Source organism: Musa acuminata, chromosome BXJ1-1 (genome assembly GCF_036884655.1).
Source record: "Musa acuminata AAA Group cultivar baxijiao chromosome BXJ1-1, Cavendish_Baxijiao_AAA, whole genome shotgun sequence".
Lineage (NCBI taxonomy): Eukaryota > Viridiplantae > Streptophyta > Magnoliopsida > Zingiberales > Musaceae > Musa > Musa acuminata.
Window position 1 is genome coordinate 11,162,205 of NC_088327.1, and position 20,577 is coordinate 11,182,781.

At 40.3% G+C, this 20,577-nt stretch overlaps 2 protein-coding genes across 6 annotated transcripts; one reads left to right on the plus strand and one right to left on the minus strand.

The window, feature by feature from the left end:
* Positions 1–3,734: 3,734 nt before the first annotated feature.
* On the minus strand, positions 3,735–14,020 carry LOC135673111 (zinc finger protein BRUTUS-like). Of its 5 annotated transcripts, none has more exons than XM_065181875.1 (14): positions 13,701–14,020; positions 11,358–11,567; positions 10,474–10,668; positions 10,088–10,395; positions 9,506–9,731; positions 9,258–9,426; positions 7,739–8,986; positions 7,446–7,617; positions 7,130–7,354; positions 6,212–6,349; positions 4,776–4,887; positions 4,608–4,667; positions 4,064–4,135; positions 3,735–3,969 (listed from the first exon to the last, which is right to left on the minus strand). In XM_065181875.1, exons 1-14 carry the CDS (start codon positions 13,983–13,985, stop codon positions 3,832–3,834), a joined length of 3,558 nt encoding a protein of 1,185 aa, XP_065037947.1. In that variant the 5' UTR covers positions 13,986–14,020; the 3' UTR covers positions 3,735–3,831. The 5 variants fall into 5 exon arrangements, 3 of the variants coding, with proteins under 3 accessions (XP_065037947.1, XP_065037937.1, XP_065037958.1); XM_065181865.1 differs by having other exon boundaries at positions 4,776–5,010; XR_010513249.1 differs by lacking the exon at positions 3,735–3,969 and having other exon boundaries at positions 4,078–4,135; positions 4,776–5,020.
* A 3,520-nt stretch (positions 14,021–17,540) lies between these two features.
* On the plus strand, positions 17,541–20,326 carry LOC135673125 (probable leucine-rich repeat receptor-like protein kinase At1g68400). Its single transcript, XM_065181897.1, has 2 exons — positions 17,541–19,350; positions 19,439–20,326. Exons 1-2 carry the CDS (start codon positions 17,946–17,948, stop codon positions 20,083–20,085), a joined length of 2,052 nt encoding a protein of 683 aa, XP_065037969.1. The 5' UTR covers positions 17,541–17,945; the 3' UTR covers positions 20,086–20,326.
* Positions 20,327–20,577: the final 251 nt, after the last annotated feature.

The window sequence follows — 20,577 nt, forward strand, 5'->3', positions numbered from 1 at the left end:
CGTTGCATGCGTATGTGGCTTCCTTAGTAGTTGAAATCTTTAATTTTCTTTAGGATTTTCTTGAGCTTTTAAATTTTTTTCTTGTCCGATGTTGGGACAATTTTATCGTATCGATAAAAAGTTATCGTAAGCTTAATAATATTCATTCAAAAGAACAATACGTATGAATGGTTATACATCGTTACCTGTCTCCTTACCAACCCAACAGTACGGTGGTGGGCACGATGAATCGTAAGTGGTTTGAAGTACGACTTTATTTGCATCACGATCTTTCTAATTAAAAAATCAAACTAAGATCTCTACGGTTCTAAAAATTAAATAAATAATCTTTTTTTTTTTTACACCATCGGCTATAGAAAACAAGTGATAAAAGATGATCGGTAAAAAGATAATTTTAACATCTTTTTGTTTCTAACGATTTTACCGACAGAAAGATAATTTCAACATCTCATATATTGAAACGGAAGGGATATTGAAATTATCATCTTTTTACTCGTTATTTTCGTTGTTGATCTAGTACATGATGTCATATGTTGTGTTTCCGTCAATATAATTAACAGCGTTAAGATAAATATGATTATTTATTTTATTTTCAGAATTATAAGGATCTTAATATAATTTTTTTAAATATAAGGATTACGATGCTAATAAGGTCTAAGTACAAGAGGTAATATGTGTTATCGGGGAGCTAATTATAAATTATCCTATGTAGTTAGTTATCTTTAGTATCCCAGTCCCAGCACTTTATAAAGATATATTGGCATCCTTGTAGTTACGAAAATGAAATATCTATGTTTATTTATCCTAACGTTATCGATTTTAAAAATATAAAAATAAAAAATAAAAAGATAATTTTAATGTTATAATTAGTAATGACGGACGATATCGGTGATGGTAGAAATAATGCTACTAGAGGCTATGAGTAACTGTTGTAGATGAGAAGAGAGACAGCATGAGGTGAGGGTTGCTCTGCATTTGCATCGACACTGATATAGTTGTCGAGCAACCCTTTCGATGCTATGCATTTACGTCTACGTCAATGTTGATGCAATTATCAAATGACCTTTTTGTCACCATGCATCAGAATCGATGCAGTTATCAAGTGACGTCACTTTGCACCTGATGCAGATGTCGAGTAACCTTTTTGTCGTTTGGCAACTACATCGATGCTGATATAGATATAGAGCGACCCTCTCCTCTCATCATCACTCTCCTCATCCATAATAATCACTCGCAACTCCCAACGATGTCGTTGTCTAACACTACCAACATTATCCATTATCACCAACTGAAATATTAAAATTATTTTTTTATATTTTTATTTTTATTAGTAAAATCGATGATATTATGATAAATAACATAGATATTTTACTTTCATTATTATACAGGTGTAACATGTAATTAAGCATGTTTACTGACACACATACTTCGTACATTATTTGGATCGCTTTGGGACGGTGTCGAATCCCACCTCGCAACCGTGAGCTATCGTGATGGCATGCTTCCTTGCTCCTCTCGAGAACCCTAATCGAGGCCGCTTCGAGGGAAGAAGAGAAAGAAGTATTAAGAACGGAGGAAAAAGGCGAAGCAGCAAAGGCAGCAAGGCGCTTTATTCTCTCTCTCTCTCTCTCTCTCTCTCTCTCTCGGAGGAGGAGGAGGAGAATGTGGTTGTCTTCCAAGAATTCGACGGAGCAAAGGTAAACAACAAAGCTATAAGCATTCAAGAAACCATCTTTCTTCGGCTACCTATCGGGTTAAGTCATAAAAAGGCAATAAGCATAAGCCATTGATGCTCAAGAAACCATCCATCTTTCTTGTCTCGGACTACTCATTGGGGTCACAACCACGAGGACTTATAGGAAGGAGGTTCTTACGTTGGGGACAGAACGGAAGACGAAGTCGCCGGGAAAGGGGTTGGAGCTTTTGGACCCCATCGTTATTGGGCCTGAGTTGATTCGAATCCGTGATCGATCTCACTGGTGACGTCTCTTCGCCAATTCGTTATTATTAGATATTAAATTGCAGCCATCATAGCTTAGAAAGTATTATTTATATTTCGACTAACGGTGGCGAACGACTCGAGCACATTGAGATGGATTATGATGGATTGATAAGTAATTGTCGATGAGTTCGTTCGATTTGGCCTCAAATTTAGACCCATTATTTATAAGTGTTATCATCGGTAAAATACACCAACGATACCAAATCTCAAATTCATACAACACGACGTCCATCTGCAAAATTTTAAGATATCTCAAAATGAGGTATATTACCCAATATAGACATCTTTGTATTTTAATTTTTAAACTTAAAAATTTTACATTATAATCTTAATAATTATGAAAGTGAAATATCTAGTTCGTCATTTATTTTATCGATGAAAATATAAAAATAAATGAAAAAAAAAATCTTAATGTTTAAATTGGTAGTGACGGACGATAACATCGTTGGGGGCTACGAGTGATTATGGATGAAAAGAATGACAACGAGAGGTGAGGGCCACATCAATGCCGACACAGATGTCAAGCGATAAAAGAATCATTCGACATTTGTATCGATAGCCCTTTCATCACTTGAATACTACGTCGACGTTGACGCAGTTATAGAGTGGAGAAAGGGCCACTCGAGTGACTGTTGTGGATGAGAAGAGTGACGACGAGATGTGAGAGTCGCTCTGCATCTGCATCGATATCAATGTAATTGCCAAGTAGCAAAAGTGCTACTTGACATTGCATCGATAGTCCTTTCATCACTCGGCAACTGCGTCGACATCAATGCAAACGTAAAATAACATCGCTTTGCATCTGCATTGGTTTCAACGTAATTGTCAAGCAACGAAAGGGTCGTCAATGCAAATGCAAGGCGACGAAATAACCGCTCAGCAACTGCGTCGATGTCGACACAGATGCAAACCAACCCTCACCCCTCGTCGTCCCTCTCCTTATCTACAACAGCCACTTGAACGACTCTTTCGCTGCTCTACATTTGTATCGACAGCGATAGAGATATAAAACAACTCTCACCTCTCGTTGTTATTCTCCTCATCCACAACAGCCATTTGCAATCTCCAACAACACTGTCATCCACCACCACTAACATAATCCACCACCATCAATTGAAATATTAAATTTACCTTTTTACCCTTTGTTTCAGTATTTCCATCGATAAAACCGACGACGTTAGAATAAATGAAACTAAATGTTTCGACTATAAGGATTTCAATATAAATTTTTGAAGTCCATATGAAGATACTAAAAAAATCTAACTACATAATATAATCTATAATTAGCTCCTCAAAATATAGCCAATAGAAATATTAAAGTCAATGAAGATGTCTCAAAATTTTCTCTTGAACTTATCCCAAACGACAAATTCACATTCCGCACTGCTTTGTCCTAGATGAAAATAAACCGTTCAATTGCCTCAAGAAAACATCAACTTCACCTGATGTCCTGTTCTTACATCAAAAAATCTACCATTTTATTTGCTAGCAAACTTAGCTGATTAATATCTTTTCAAAATCAAAACTAGCTTTCACCATTTACCCTTTGCAAAAACAAATATAAAATTGCATATTTTAGAGCATGCTACTACTTCAACTAGTTGAAGTAGGTGAACCGAACTATCACAAAATTTTCCCATTAACATATTTCTTTACCTCTTGTATCGTTAATTAGAGGTAATTGATTCTGTGAGATGGATGCATCTGTAAGTATGCTTTGGACATATCCAAATAATCCTAGATGATTCCCCTATCGATAAAGAAAATTTATAATATTATACAGAAAATTTGAACCTAAAAAATTGAGATATAAATTCCCAAAGAACTCTTCAATTGCTTGATGTGAGACAAGAGTTAGCTTCATTCTTGATTACCCTGGTATTATACGAGCCGCAGAAGCTACATTTGTGGTAGAGCCAATGAAAGCGAGACATCCCTTTTTTATCACAATCATTGCAGAGTATGTCCTGGCGAAGAACATCACTCGGAATGAGCAAAATGAAATGTTGTTTTAGATACTAAGAAGAGCTGCAGTAGAAGATCAGGAGTAAGATGACAAACCTGACAACGATCTCCGTATTCTTCTGGAAGCTGTTCTGAAGCTAGCAAGGTGTCAAGCATGCCGAAATAGACCTGAAGGTATGTAGATGCATCATTTACAGCAAAGAAGTAAGTGCTGCACTTAGGTGCCTGAAATCTTGCCATTAACCTTTGAAAAATCACGATTGAATTAAAAACAGAGGCAGAAATGTAAAACAAAGTAACATGTTGATGACAGTGATGATAAGACCATGTGTCGTTATCCTCGAAAGAACATAAACCTGAAAAGAAGGCCTAGGTGATCATTAGGTACATGAGCTGCCACCCTGATAACCGACACCACACTTCACCCCTACTTGTCTGATGGGTTTGTGAGCAAGTAAGAAATTGATGCTCTTTCATGGATCCATGGTTTCCTCATCATGATAGCAAAATTCAAGATATTGAGGTCTTAAATTTTCTAAGATTTCTTAAATTAACCAAACAACTATGTTAATTCTTGAGATAACAGTCTAAAAGCCCTTTTTAAACTTGAGGATGATAAAATAAATAGAATGATTCTTACCGTCATGTCTCCTAAAGACTTGCTGCAGATCGGGCAGGTATAGTGACTGGAAGCATATGCCTATGTAGGTCAGAAAGCAAGTTAGGCTCTAACAATCCTAAAAGTTATCGGAGAAGAAAACAAGAAAGATTGCTGAAATCATATCCTTGTATCAAGAGAAACTTTCACCTGAAAGCAAGCTGAATGCATGAAATGGCCGCATGGTAAAGCTCTGACAGGCGTACTTGATGTAAACAGGAAATCACAACATATGGGACAATTTGATTCTAGACCTTTCTCCCTGCAGTTATGGTCCACTAGCTTCATGCCTAGGCAACAATTGCATTTCATGCAGTGAAAGAAATCGATGCCGAGTCCTTTTCCAAGGCGACATAAATTGCAAAATGGACAGTGATATACAGTCCTGAAATAGACTAAATTATTTCAGGAGTTCAGTTATAAACAAAAGAATATATCATTGTAAAGAATCATAGAGAAAGGGGAAAAAAAAAGAATCATAGAGAAGCTTTTACTCCTAGATGAAATCATCTCTAAACCATTCTTTTTAAGTTTTAAATAATACAAAGAGCTACAAGGTCAGAAGATCAGACAGTTGTTGTACATGAATGAACTGAACTAACAATATGACCCAACATAATTCAGAGAGACCCATATCGTGTAATACAAATTTATTTCTGCACTCAAGCAGTAAGCGATATCAGATACTTAAACCCAGCATCTTTGTCTAAGCACATTAATGTTTAAGCGCAGGCTCTATGCTTGATGGGGTAAGACTGCATATAATGATGCTCCCAACGTCTCAGATTGGCAGAAGCCTTGGGCCACCCATTCTTTTATCTTTGTTTAAGCACTATGATTAAGTTATACCTCGTAAGAGACCCGCACATCTTTTTCATCAGCAAGTTGTTGCCAATTTAAAAACAACACAATATGAAATTATTGTATTGATAATGTATTCAATTTGCTCTTCTTCATATAATCAGAATCAGTGCCAATATCACTAATTGATTTACTCAGACTCGATCGATCAGACAGACTTTTTCAACTTTCAGCACACCTATGCATGAAGTCTGTTAAAAAGTTGTTACAAGAGCATGAAAAATTTTCTACCGAAAGAAAAACAGTAAATGTCTTCTTAAATCTTATATCTCAGGAAAGGAAATCGTATCTAGTAGTCACTGAATACAATCGGGTAGGTAAATTAATCTGACTGGCAATTCTATGCTAGCAAGTTAATATAAACAATTGACTCTCACAGAAGGGTGTTTTGGGAATCCCATGTCATTCCAATGGGTTCAACTTTGACGTTAATAGGAACGGAAAATATAATGTAGACTAAACAACAAGAGTTCACTTATTTGAGCAACACAATTTGCAGACTAAAACTAAATCCATAGGGACCGCCAAGCAAAAATTTGAAGGCCCAATCCTGGCTTAGCTATGTAATCCAGAAATCAATGTTCAAAGTTCAAACTATAAAGAAGAACAATGCTAAAGTTGCATTGAGACCCTTAGATAAAATAATGATCAGTAAACCGTGCTCGTTTTCTGAATAAACTTCTGATCAACTATGCATCCAAATATTTTAGGGCTAAGTGCAGTACCTTTCATCATCAAAAAATTTGCAAAATTTGCAGAAGTATTTTGCCATTGGAAATCCATTACAGGTATCTGTCTTGCAAGTTGGACCAACTGTCTGGACTTTCAGACAGCGCATACACATCATTTCCGTCACTGCTTTCCTGCAAACCAGTCATAGAAGACTTTAAAAATAGGAAGAGCCAATATAACTTTGTTGCTATATACAGTAAGTAATGGCTTGTAAGTAAATATGCAAAATGAATGCACATTCAGAACTGGTCATCAACAAAGAATTCAACCATTTCTATCATAGTGATATCCAGAATTATATTGACCTAGAACGTAAAATGCTCGAGTTACGATACAGGTTTGGCTAGAAGGGTACACCTTGTAGCTTTGTTAGTGGTGCATGTCTTGGATCAAGGCCTGCATGGAATTACATAGCCCGATAAGATACATGAAAAACTCTTAGAAAAAAATTAATTTTTCTAGGATTTGACCATCATGGAATGGAAAGGAGTATTGGGAAAAAAATTCCCGAGCATGTTATTTGAATTGATAGGAGTATTCGGTAGTTCAGGTTAGACGACCATAGTTTCACTTTATCTTACCTTATTTCTCCCTTATCTTCCCTCCAGTCATCTACATGCTACCTTAGCATGGGTAATACCTATATCAGCATGGGTGTTTCTTCCTTGACAAACCTCCACTGTGACAAGCTTGGGAACAGCATTCTCAAGAGATAAGGGCTCCCAGGCTTGCATCAGGTCTACTATTGGCTAAATGATCAGTGAACTATAGAAAAAGTTGGTGATAATGACATGAACGTAACTTCTCACATAAGGATAAGTATTTTATAAAGAAAATAAATAACTGACACCAATAAAGTGTTGTTGTCTCTGTTGTTGAGACTATAACCAGATGCTTTCAGAACAATTTACCTATCCATTGTGTGATCACTGACGCTGTCGTGGCAGAACCTGCATGTGAAGAGCTTCTTACAACAAGCAGCAAGGAGCTTGCAGTTTCTTTTATAGTGCTCACAACCAAATATCTGTTGCTCCAGATCCCTATATGATGGAGAACATCCTGGAACATCACCATTTTTGTCCTCACTGGTAGATGCATGTGGCAATTTTTGTTTAGCAGCAGCAGCTAACCAGCGACTGCAGTAATTAGTTCAAAGGTCACAAATACATAAACATATGATCCAAGTTTAGAAATGGTATAAAAAACATGAATATAATACATGAAAACCTTGTCATAAGATTTTGAATAATATATGCCTTTCTTCGTGGATCAAGTGTTAGGTCTCGAGAAACCTTTCGTATCTCTGACTCCAGCTCATTTTGATTCATTCGAAAAATATCATTCCAACCAGGCTTGAATGTCTGATCAATTTGATCTAGGTTCTCTTGTTGTTCCATTCCTAATAGAATAATGTGAATTGAAAGAAGACAAAAGACTCACATAAGTTTCAAATGTCTCTATACTATTCTATTGACCTAGATAAGGTGATGATACAAATTATTAATAACACAACATCAAACCTTTTGGAAGAACATTTGCGTCTTCAGGGTCATGTGAAGAAATAGGTCTTGCACCCCACCATTCATTCAGCCACTCATTAAACATAGTGTTTTTGGTAGCTTCCTTCCATGTTTCCATCATCTTGTCTTGTTCCTCTTCTGTTAGAACAGAAGTTACCCAGGATAACATTGACTGAAGAATTTCTGCTCCAGTCATCCCAATTATGCATCCAACTATCTTGTCTTGCTCCTCAAAAGAGAAGTGGCTGTCAAACAATGGCCAGAGTTCAAGTTCCTCCATAAAAACATGTTGGTCCAAAGTAACTCGTATGGATCTACACATACTTTGAAGCTTGGTAGCAAGTGCATTGTGCTTCCTTGTCCAACAAATATCATGGACAGAGTAACTGCAGTCACTTCCAGTTGTGTCAGCCATCTTATACGTCTTGTTATTCGTTTCACGTAATTGTGAAAGCTCTGTCAGAACTGCAGATATATCTGAAAATAACTTCTCCTCCTGTTTGTGGTCCAGAATATAGGAGTGGCTAACATTGTGAAGGGTTTCTCTTGATTCTAAAGCTGGAAATACAATACGATCTTCAGCATTACTGTGAGCTTTATAAAGGCCCCACAACAAACAAAATCTTCCACTAAAATTGCAAAGAAATGCCTCATAGTCGTCACAACCTATAAGCTTTTCGGACTCCGTATCCAAATATTCTAAATCTTTACGAATTGCTTTATGAAACTTAAATATGGTATCAATAGGCCTGAATTCATGTGCCGAATTGGATGAGGTGATTTCTGTCTCCCATGAAAAGAGATTTGAGTTTATATGAGGAGCAGAAGAATTGCAAGACAAGTTACACTCTGATTTTTTAGACATGGAATCTACAGGTAGACTATTGCTGTTAAGTCCTAATCCAGAAGCAAAGCAAGTTTGCTTATCGGAAAAATGCTTTTGGAGAACTAAAATATCTAAACTTCCAACCTCATTATTGTTTCTACAAGATTGTGGGAAGCAACATCGGTCAACAGGATCCTTGTCATTCTCTGTATGGACAGCTGATATCTCTCTTAATGGAGAAGCAAATGCACAGAATGCTTGACCACAATTCTGTTCTATCTTATCCTTCTCTTCTTGAATGAAACCATCTGCCACTTTTAAAGACAAGCATGTAAACCTGCCAGATCTCGAGATATTGTGCAGTTGACCCTTGCATGCCCAACCAGCAAAAAGTGTAACTAGTGCTGTCTCGGATGATGAGGCTGCAAAACATAAGCGGAAAGCAGAAGTGGTGTAAGAAGCAACTTGAACAATTATCTCAATCATACATTTTATTTTACAGATTGTTCTGGTCTCTTATTTTGTGAAAGCATGACAACAGTCCTCACTCATACAGTCCGACAGGTCATACACCAAAAATGTGATATTTATTCCACAAACAGAAAGTGGAATCATAATATTGCATTGGTTTCCACTAGTATCACTTGCGTCTTACGTGCATCAAAATACTAAAGGAAGAATGAAAAACTTCACCTGCCAGTTTCATATTCTGGAGGAATGACCTTGCTTCATCCTCACAAAGTGTTGCAACTAACCATGGTAAAGCACGCTCTATAAGTCTTAGTGGCATTACACATATGCTCCGATAAATAATCTTCCGTTGCTTTTCAGGAGAGAAAGATATCCTTGCTATAGGAAGCACCTACGAAAGTAAAAATATATGAAATAGAGCATGTTCAGGAGACCTTAGAAAAGTAGTCTACCGACAATATGAGATATACCTGAGCTTCCTCAACATTGAAGTGCCTTTGAATAGTCGCCATAATTCGATCTGCATGTGAACATATCTTTGAGTAAAATTCAGGAGAAACTGAGTTGACACCAGCACATTTGATACGCTTGATTAGGCACCTGAGGTTGTTAAACTGATTCTTTTCTTCAGCATGATCTTCCACAAATGAGACTGGCATATCCACTGCTGGAAATAAAATTTGATCTTCAGCTATACTGCACAAGAAATTGTACAAATTATCAGAGAAGAGCGAAACTGCAAGCCGAAAACATTAGACATAGACAATTTCCAAATGGTGATCATGAATTGCCAGACAAGCAGCTAAGTGAAAACAAACAATCTAGAGAAACATAAAAAAATATGAACAGATAAAAGTAAGTGACAGATAGAGCAATAAAATATGGTGTTCCGGATTCAAACATTCAGATTGAGATGTCATTCAAAGATACTTATCCAGACATTCAGATTAAGATGCCAATGACAGAAGGCTTTCAAACTAGACATAGCATCTAATCTATTTTTTTAAAAGAAGAAATAAGGTATTAAAAGAATCAGCATGAAGATAATTTACCTGTGATAGATGCATACATCAGCAACAAATTCAAGCCTTGAATAGAAGGTAGATAGATCAGAGAAATCTCGAGAAAGTTGTATTTGTCTTGCTTCTTTTGTAATGTCATTAACCTCCTTTCTGATAGCATTATGCCAGTCCAAAATTTCATTTATTGGGTGTGCCCTTGGTGAATCAACAAAATTGCTATCTGATTCTGCATGTCTCCTCTTCCTGGTATTGTCATGATCAATGCAGCGCCATGATACATCATTATGGCTCATACTCTGGTTTGTGAAACTTTTCCCTTTCATCCATGCAAATATAACCTAATGGTTTTGGAGCCTATAATTAAGAATGGATTGTAAACTAGTTCAAAGATCATGCTACTGGTTTCACATTCTTACCTGCTGAAGAAGCCTTTCTTTTGGTACTACTTTACATAAACATGTCATCATATCCTTATGTTCATCCTGTGAGACACAAGAAGAAAGCCACGGAAGGAAGTCTACCATTATGTACACAGGGATGCTACACAGGAACTGCCAAACCAAATCAGCTTGCTCCTTAAGTGAAAATTTCTCAATAAAGAGTGGGAAAACCTACAACAAAACCAAGAAATTGACAAGCAAAACAGTTATGTTAAATTTTTTACACGATGTAGAGCTTGAACCAACCAAGAAACTGACAACCAAATCAGCATTTGTTGGATAATGGAGAAAAACTTGAATCAAGTAGAAAGTCATAGATATGGACAGACAATAGATGATAAGATTACAACTAATAATGATGTAGAAAACTAAGAAAATCCAGTTTGCAATTGACTAATCTATGACAAGAATAGTCAGACAAATAAGGAAGCAAGTTCATGGTGATATCATTTCCCAACAAGTTATCGAGAACAAGATACTAACACAAGAAACGAGCCAGTCATAAAAAAAACAATTAAATTCGAAAAAAAAGCAAGTCCATCATAAACAAGAAAAATATTTTGATAGAGAAGTTGGCAACTAATCTTTGGACACAAAAAGGACATACTAAATGATAAAACAACTTAATTATGTCTAAGAACATGGATTTTTGACAGACTACTAGAGTGTGGCAAAATAAGGAGCTATATAATGTATGTATAGTAACAGCTAGGGGCAGTCAGAACCTTACAGAGCATATCTTTCATAGTGCATCAATAACCAAAGCCCAGTCCTTCAAATCAGTGATCTCTTGTTATATGATAGAAACAAAAATAAGATGCACGTCAATTATACAATTAGATATCTAAAGAAATATCTACCTGCTCCTCCTCCTTATATATGTGCTGCATAATTGACGTTTGTATAGAACCAGTACATGAAGCAAGTTCTCTTCTAGCAATGCCATCATTATGAACATTTAAGTCCAGTAAATCAAATAACTGTTTAAAAAGGTCATGTTCCCCTTTGTGCTCAAGAAAATATGTTCTTGCAACATTCTTCACACGTTTGTCAAGGGCTGGAAAAACAACCTGTTATTTCAGAGGGTACAGTCAGTTAAAGAGGGACACAGATATATAGAAGATGACACATATACTAAAAAAGGGCTGTCAACCATTGTTTGTTACAATACAGTCTGAAACCAAGTAGGCATGCACCATTAGACCTAAGGAATGTGCAAGAATAGTACACATTGGTCAGCATGAGCTGACATGGCAGAGGTACTAACCAGTATGAGCATCATGCCAGCATAGTGCTGTGTTGCTATGCTCCCTATTGTACCATGTAGTAAAGTGCCATGCTGCCTGATACATGAGATCCTTAATAGGAACATCAAGAACTTGCAGTATGGCACGTATTTACCAAAGCAATTAAAAAACATGAAGCACTGGTGTTGACACGCTAAGAAATATCATCAGCAGCACATCAGATAGTAAGTTGGCATAGCGTCAAAGCATGAGAATTGGCCTGTCTATTCATACCCCACATAACTGTGAAAGTAGAATACTTCTGAATTCTGCCACTTAAGTTGTCAAAATCAACAGAATGAAAAACTTTATAACTAAGGACATGACAGGATCCTATGAAGAACCATAATTTAAACTGTACATGTTTTTTCCTACAGACAAGGATGTTCTGTCAAGAAATTCCAAGACACAGGACAACAACCATCTGGTTCTCATTGGTGATTGCATGAGCACTTGGGCATTAAACAAGTCTCAAGATGCTTAGGCTATGCTCATCTGGACCATCATATGTACAACATACAAAATCAAATATATGTGTCTGTATGAAAATATATTCATGTGACATTGTTTTAATTAAGATAATAGATGATATATACATACTTGTATATTCACTTTGAGTCTAACTGCTAGGCAACATGAAATATAATTTCAAGTTTCTTGAATATTTTAGTGTTAGTGCTATAAAAGTTGTCTTTTATTGAAATGTTAATTATCAATAACATTACTTGCATATTAACTCAAAAAATACTGAAATAAATTTTATCAATTTTTTTTAAAAAGAGGATAAATGATGAATGCAGGATTTGAGTCGGGACCTTGTGATAAATTTGTCAAAGTATTTTTGACAAATTTTACAAAATTTGTAATTGGGTTATCACCTCAGCTACAGGAAAGAGTCCCGTAGCGTATTTGACAACTATGCTCCCATCCAACACTGCACTAACTAATTCGCTTATCAAGTCTTATTGGCATATAGCTGCACAAGAAGGCATGGTAGTTTAACGGTCCAAATACAAAAACAAAGACAAGCATACCTATCAAAATTAGTTTCTTTTTAAAGGACTCTGATCAAGGGCCAATAAATTATTGTCCTACAAGAAAATATAAGGAAAAAATTAATGACATAAAAGAATTGCATATCTCTCTGCTAATGCATGCAGGTATATATAAACATAGGAAAAAGTCCTGCAAAGCTTTATTGTACATGTTTCAAGATCATTTGTTTCTGCATGTTCATTTCTGAGCGATCATATTGAAAACAAATGTCATTTATTTTAATTTGTCATGATATGAGATGTTTGATTGTAGACATATCTTTCTCAGAAGATCAGAAAACACAACCAAGTTATATTAGTTATTCCCAATTACAATAACAGTCCGCATTTAATAAAAAATATAAGAAAATCAAGCTTCCCAGACGGTGTCCTGTTCAAAAGCCCATAGGACACCTGCCAAGAGCAATGCCCAGTTGTCTTTATTACATGAAATGACACTTTATAATGTGAGAGAAAGGTTAGAGCAGTTTAATCCTTAAGAACTGGACAATAACAAAATGTTTGTGCAGAAACAACAGAAAAGACAATCTTTAACGAATAAACAAATTAGTTGCAATGAATGTGGGCGCATCATCGCTTATCAAGACAGGAAATCATCTCAACAGTTAAGAATTCACAAGCATTTCTCTTGTCCTAATCCTTTCCTTAGTGGACAATTTCGATTCAGTATCAGATCAAATATCTTGATCTGACCAAACCCAACTAAACGACAGCAAATTTCCTTGTTTTACTCGATCGAATCCCAAAATACAAGAGCCACGAACCTCACTATGAGCTGCAACTCGTCGAATACGGATATCGCTGCATCACATAAAACAGCACACATATTGACCAGATTCATAAAATAGGAACGGTTAGGCACCTCGTCCTCAGCATTGGAGTGGTGCTGGTACATGGAAAAGAGGAATCTGCAGCGCCTGGAGACGGACTCGACGTCTCCCACGCCATCCGCGGCGAGCGCTACAGCGGCGCGGTGAAGGCGGTCGAGCTCGGACCGTATCGCCTTGTGGAAGAAGAGGAAGAAGATCAGCGGCGAGGACCCGTCTGAGCTCCTCAGCCGCTCAAGCAAAGAGGACGAAGAAGAGGGATCCATAGATTCGAATCGCTGTCCCTCCTCTCTCGTCGTAAATGGCGTCCTCATCGCCATATCCCTCCATTGAACGCGAGCTAAAAAACCATCCCTTCTCTCTTGCCCCTTCTGCGTTAGTGTTATTGTTAATCCGACGGTGAGGAGAGCACGAGGTTTCGAAGAAAAATATAACACTACTCGTAATCTTTACGCACATATCTTACGCCATGAAGTGACAGTGATCTCGTCACGTGAGCTTCCGTGGGACCACGACCTTTCCGGTGTTTTGTGCGTACCATATGCAGGTGTACGCTTTCCGGTTAACCAGTCGAGGAAGCGGGCAATTTTAAAAGGGCATTGGTCGTCCGATGGAAGAGACAACGAAACCTGGCCGTCGGATCAATGGAGTTGATGGGTTGTGGGCGGATTTCGTTGACAGTTGACGCGCGAGTTCCCTCCTCTAGGCACGTGGTTTGCAGACGCCGGGAGGACGGGCAGCACTCTTTTTCTACCCGCTTTCCTACCCGCATAGTGAACGGAAAGCAATGCGGGAGCCTCGCGGGGCCCGCACGGGATCCGGTGGGAACTGGGGGTAGTCAAAGAATTCAGGGGGCGAAGAGGGCTGTCACGTGTGACGTCATGGAAGACGTAGCGACGCGAGTTCGTCGAGACAAGTGGCCGCCACAGGCACGGCGACTAAAATAACTAGTCAGCTGTTGTCGTTGTTGCCATGCCGTAGGTTTTATGGTGTTTATTATTAGCTGTTGTAAGAATTAAGGTTATTAAATCTTATCATCTCCGTCGTATGAGTTGACGTCCGTGTATTTCTTGGGAGGTGACTTGTGGAGGGCTCAAGCTCTGCTTCTTTTCTTGTGAACCAAGAATCATTGGGGTCATGCACGAACCATATGTTAATAATAATAATTATTAACATATATTTTTCAAATAATAATTATTTATTCTTTTCAAATATTTTTTTATTTTTTTATCTTAAAAATTCTATTACTACATGTTGTGGTAAACAACTTGGAGCCGTGGCCTTGGGGCCGACGTGGCTCGGTTCGGGTTCGGATGGCGGGATCTTCCCGGTACGGCCCTCGGGTTCGCCGAGGTAGTCGGCTACGGCGGTCCGATCAGGACGGGGTCAGCCGTCTCCGTCGGAGGGGGCTCCTCAGCTGGGCACGCGCTCTGTCTGCCGTCCTGCACACAGGTCGGATCGGGAGGCTCGACCCGACCCCTCCGACGATCAAGTCAGTAGATGGTGGAGGGGGTAGAAAGAAGAAGAGTGTGAGGTGTCTCCATGGTGTGTCTTTCCTCCCTCCTCCTCCGCTCGTTCAGAGTGCGAGGGTATTTATATGGAAGCTTGCTGTTGTTTGATGTGCCCGCTTGCAGGGGGAGATGGTGGCGTCTGACACTAGCGTTGCGTGGTGTGAAGAACCGAGCCTGAGTAGGCGTTAATGCACCTCGGTCGGTGTTCTGATCCGTTTGACCGGGTGTTGTCGCGCCGATCGAGGCATGAGGCGTCGGTGTCGGCTGACGTCAGCCGAGTCTTATCGTAATTACTATCCTCGTCACTATATTCTTTTGAAATGTTAATGGTCAAAATTTTCATTTGTACACTTTCTTTGGAATACGTGTGTAAAGTCGATACATCTAAGAATTTCTTGTTTAGTTAAACTACTGATTGTAATATTTCCCTAAAGCTCTTCCTAAGTCAACTTGTTTTGATGGCTGAAGACCAAGTTTGGCTTAACTGGGCTCTACGATTGGATTGCATTTCATGCCACTTCGTTGGACTTAATCTCGAAAGCTTTGGTTTTTAGCATCGAAGACTATAGATTGTGAGTGCAAAGCTGATGTTAGATCCTCTCTTTTGATCGGTGTTTAATCAATATTTATGCACATTTTGCTCGTGTATTAAGATTAAACCGAGGGACTCGATATAGTATCAGATCCATTATAATAAATGAAATAATATACATAAGTATACCTGACAATAGTAACATGCATAATAGTTATATTTGTAATATAATAATAACTTATACTTGTATGCAAGTATTATGATCGATCATACAAATTATTTATTTATTAAGATAATTAATAAAAAAGAATAGGGAGAAAATAAAAAAATTGTATATGTTTTTTATTAACATAGAGAAAATATATGATAGGGTTTGTAGATATTTATTATGGTGGATTTTAAAAAATAAATATGTATCTACTGATTATATTGATGTTATTAAAGATATATTTGATAATGTAGTTACTGATTAAATACTTATATAATAAACTTCGATGGTATATGTTGTTTATTGATGAAATTATCTTAGTTAATTAGAACCTAAATTAAACTATTTATAAATTTTAGCTATAGAGACAAGCATTGCAAACTAAATATTTCATATTAAAACTAAATATATAAGATATTATTTTAATACTTGTATAGACAAATAGGAGAATATAATTAAATCGGATTGATAATAAATCCATTTAAATCAAAGCTTTAGATATATTGGATCAATTATTCAAAGAGATGAAGATGTCGATGAAGATATTATTCATATAGTAAAAACATAATATTTAAAATGGTGAGCAACGTCAAGAGTTTTGTGTAATATGATATATATATATATATATATATATAACATTAATGAAGTTACTAAGAAAGATAAAATAAATAAATATTTTAATTTATGAATAACTTTATATCGCTTCAATAGATGATAAGATGAAAAAAAAAATCACTTTAGATTTATAGTATGAAGATATGCTAGAAGACTTTCGGATATGATGCTCAAAATTTTAAATTAGCATATGCTTAGAAAATCTGATAGCCATAAGAGATGAAATAATCAGTGTTAGTGATTCGAGAACGGATAATAAAAATACTTAAAAATATCATAATATAAATTATAAATATAAATTTAAATATTATGAACTTAACCAAACACATGGTTGTTTACCGAATATAAAGGATAATAAGATCATGTGATGGATCCCAAGTTAATAATAGTTATTGTTTATCATAATATTAAATTATATTTATTTAGTAAAGATATTTATATTTCATTATCATATCTTAAGTTTGAATTCTATTTTCATCATTTACCATTTAAAAAAAATAATTTTCCTTGTAAGATTGGACGATGATAATTAATGTCGTCTTAATTCAGATCCCGATTTGTCTCATATGAAAATTATACTCGAACTTGCCACAATTCTCTGGTTAAAATCGATTGATTCCGATTCGATCTTGTCTGCACAGAGCGAGTTCAATTTAAAATTGACATTCCCACCCTCCCTCACGACCACTGAATGCTTTCCTCGTGTTAGATTGCGCGAATCTTAATACAGTATTGCAATCTACACCTAACTAGCACGCTTTTCTACGAGTTCGTACCACAATTGGATCGATTCCATAGTCGTGATCGTTTATTCTTCAAAACGAGTGGATTATTGTCCTCCGGCACAGCTCACTCGCTGCACTACGACAGCATAACATGTTCCCAAGAGGATCCCAGCCAAGGCTTGATCTGAGAGGCATCTGGCTTATATTCGTTCTCCGTACCGCAGCAGGTTTACAGATCTAAGAAAGATAACAGTCCCTTTTCTTGCGCGCTGCTGCAATGATCTTTGAGTGTGGTGCGACGATAGATCTTCTCATCCAAACATATCCGTCTCCCGGCTTTTCCTTTAGCTTCTTTTTCTTCTTTTCCAGTTTGACTTCGTCGTCCGCGATCGTTTGACCGTAAGGTGAGATCGAGGGGGAAGTGAATTAAGGTGATCGGGGCAATAATGGCTTCGCCTCTGAGCTCCGTGCTTTGTTCGTGCCCCATTCCCCAAGTGTTCGTAGGTCCCTCTCTCTCACCTCACTCCACTCCCTGAATCATAGAGAATAGAGAAAAGGAAAGGCAAAGGCTAAAAGAGACCCTCAACACAAAAGCAGCATTGCTTGTACTCGGACTACTACAGCCTTGTCTCCACTTTCAGCTTTCAGTCTTCCTCCTTCCCAAACCTCCTCGGAGAAGAAGGAAGGAAATGGGGGAGAAGAAGCTGTTTTCCTCGCCGCATTTGGCTCGATCTATGCCGCTGCTGTTACTGCTGCATTTTCTTGTGCTACTGTCTTCTTCCTCTTCTTCTTTGGACACTTTGGACGGAGACTTGGGTGCCTTATTGGAGATCAAGGCCGCGTGCGACTCGGCCGGGAGGCTGGCGAGCTGGAACCGGTCCGACCTGTCGCCGTGCGCGTCCTGGCATGGGGTCACCTGCGCCGGCAGCCGCGTCAACCGGCTCGTCCTTGAGGGCCTCTCCCTCTCCGGCCCGGCCTGCCTCCCGGCCGTGACGCGGCTCGACCAGCTCCGGGTACTCAGCCTTAAGTCGAACCGCCTCTCCGGCACCATCCCGAACGTCTCCTCGCTCTCTGCGCTCAAGCTTCTGTTTCTCTCCCACAACCAGCTCTCCGGTCCCATCCCGCCGTCGGTCGGCTCGCTGGTCCGCCTCTACCGGCTCGATCTCGGCTCCAACAACCTCACTGGTCCGGTCCCGGCCTCGCTTAACCGGCTATCCCGCCTGCTCACCCTCCGGCTCGACTCGAACCGGCTATCTGGTCCCATCTCCGGTCTCGTCCTCCCACGCCTCCAGGACCTCAACCTGTCGTCAAATCTGCTCTGCGGCGGCGTTCCTCCCTCGCTCGCCGCCTTCCCCGCTACCGCATTCGCGGAGAACCCGGCCCTTTGCGGCGGGCCCCTCCCCACCTGCCGCGTCCTCGTAGGCAAACCCAGCCGTCCCTCGGCGACCACTGTGGCCCCGGTTCCTCCTGCTGCTGCCGCCGCCGCCGATGTCGTGGCATCTTCTCCGTCCGCCCGGCCTGAGGTCGCCCCTCCGAGACGCCCCGCCGTCGACGCCAGCCGTGCGGGGATGAACCGAATGGCCATGGTGGCCATCGTCGTGGGCGACTTTGTCGTGCTCGTCCTCGTCTCCGGCTTCCTCTTCTGCTACTTCTGGCGCAAGTTCGCCGGGAGGAGCCCGTCCCGCCTTCACGAGGGGGAAAAGATAGTCTACTCCTCCAGCCCTTACGCCGCTCAGGGCAGCGCCGCGGGTGCTCCGGCTGGGAGCGGATTCGAGAGGGGGAAGATGGTCTTCTTCGAGGGCACGAAGCGGTTCCTGTTGGAGGACCTCCTGCGGGCCTCAGCCGAGATGTTGGGGAAGGGCGGCTACGGGACGGCCTACAGGGCGGTGCTCGACGACGGCACCGTCGTCGCCGTGAAGCGCCTCCGCGAAGTCCTCGTGGGGGGCAAGCGCGAGTTCGAGAGCCATATGGAGATCCTTGGGCGCTTGCGGCACCCCAACCTCGTTCCGTTCAAAGCCTATTACTACGCTCGGGATGAGAAGCTTCTCGTCTACGATTACATGGCCAACGGCAGCCTGTTCTTCCTTCTCCACGGTAAAGCAATGTCGCCACTCCAAGCACCCATTTGCCTAAAAAATTTGCTATTTTTATTCGCCGTCGACTTAAAATCTGATCTTTCCAGGGAATCGAGGGCCTGGGAGGACGCCACTGGATTGGACGATTAGAATGCGGATCGCAATGGGGGCAGCGAGGGGATTGGCTTTCATCCACCAGGCGAGCCGGTCGCCGAAACTGACGCACGGAAACATCAAGTCCACGAACATCCTACTTGACAAGGAGTGTAATGCGAGGCTCGCTGACGCCGGGCTGGCCCTCCTGTGCCCTGCGGCGGCTGTAGCCGGTAGGGCCGGCGGGTACCGGGCCCCCGAGGCGCCGGGCGACGGGCGGCGCCCGTGGGCGTCCCAGCGGGCGGACGTGTACGCCTTCGGGGTGGTGCTTCTGGAGCTTCTGACGGGGAAGCCGGCGGCGGATGGCGGGGTCGGCGGCGAGGCGGCTGCGGACCTACCGCGGTGGGTGCAATCTGTGGTTCGTGAGGAGTGGACGGCGGAGGTGTTCGACCTGGAGCTGATGCGGTACAAGGGGATCGAGGAGGAGATGGTGGCCATGCTCCGGATCGCGATGAGCTGCACCGCTCTGGCGCCGGACCAGCGCCCCAAGATCGGCAGCGTGGTGAAGATGATCGAAGACATCCGGGGCGGCGGCGGCGACCTCTCGCCCTCCCACGACTCGTTCGACTCGGACTCTACTTCCGTCTCGGATACGGCCTAAACCGTCGGATCGAGCCATCGCCACCAATCCATCCCAATTCTGTCCTCTTCCTGTGGCAAGGACTCGACTTTGAGAGCCGTTGGATGATGGGGTTTGTGTTCATGTAAAAACGAGGCTTTGTTTGGTTTTCTTGTCGACTCACGCAGTCACTGTTTTCTTTAATGTCGAATTAAATCTTAAACAAAATCCCTGGAAAAACACCATCTTTGGATGCTCAGGTAGTTGCGTGAGTGCAGTGTCATTTAAGATCCAGTTGTTATGTCTCTTGGTGGTCTTCAGGAAACCATTAGAGATCAGGAGCATGGATACAGATAGCACTGCCAACCGTAGGGAACTTGTCAGTGTGACTTGTTCTACTGCATGTCTTTTACCGGGAGCGGTTTTCACGGGGCGTCGAGGAAGATCTACAGGCGAAAGAGGGGACAAGAAGACGGTGCCCACGCCGGAACGATATAATCGGCGGATGGTAGCAGTTGGAACATTTGTGACGCG

Coding starts and splice junctions, on each gene's coding strand:
- LOC135673125 (XM_065181897.1), top strand. CDS start 17,946: ATGGGGGAGAAGAAGCTGTTTTCCTCGCCGCATTTGGCTCGATCTATG. Junction 19,351..19,438: donor CCTGTTCTTCCTTCTCCACG/GTAAAGCAATGT, acceptor TGATCTTTCCAG/GGAATCGAGGGCCTGGGAGG.
- LOC135673111 (XM_065181865.1), bottom strand. CDS start 13,985: ATGGCGATGAGGACGCCATTTACGACGAGAGAGGAGGGACAGCGATTC. Junction 10,396..10,473: donor AAGAAAGGCTTCTTCAGCAG/GTAAGAATGTGA, acceptor CAAAACCATTAG/GTTATATTTGCATGGATGAA. Junction 8,987..9,257: donor CCAGAATATGAAACTGGCAG/GTGAAGTTTTTC, acceptor TATGTTTTGCAG/CCTCATCATCCGAGACAGCA.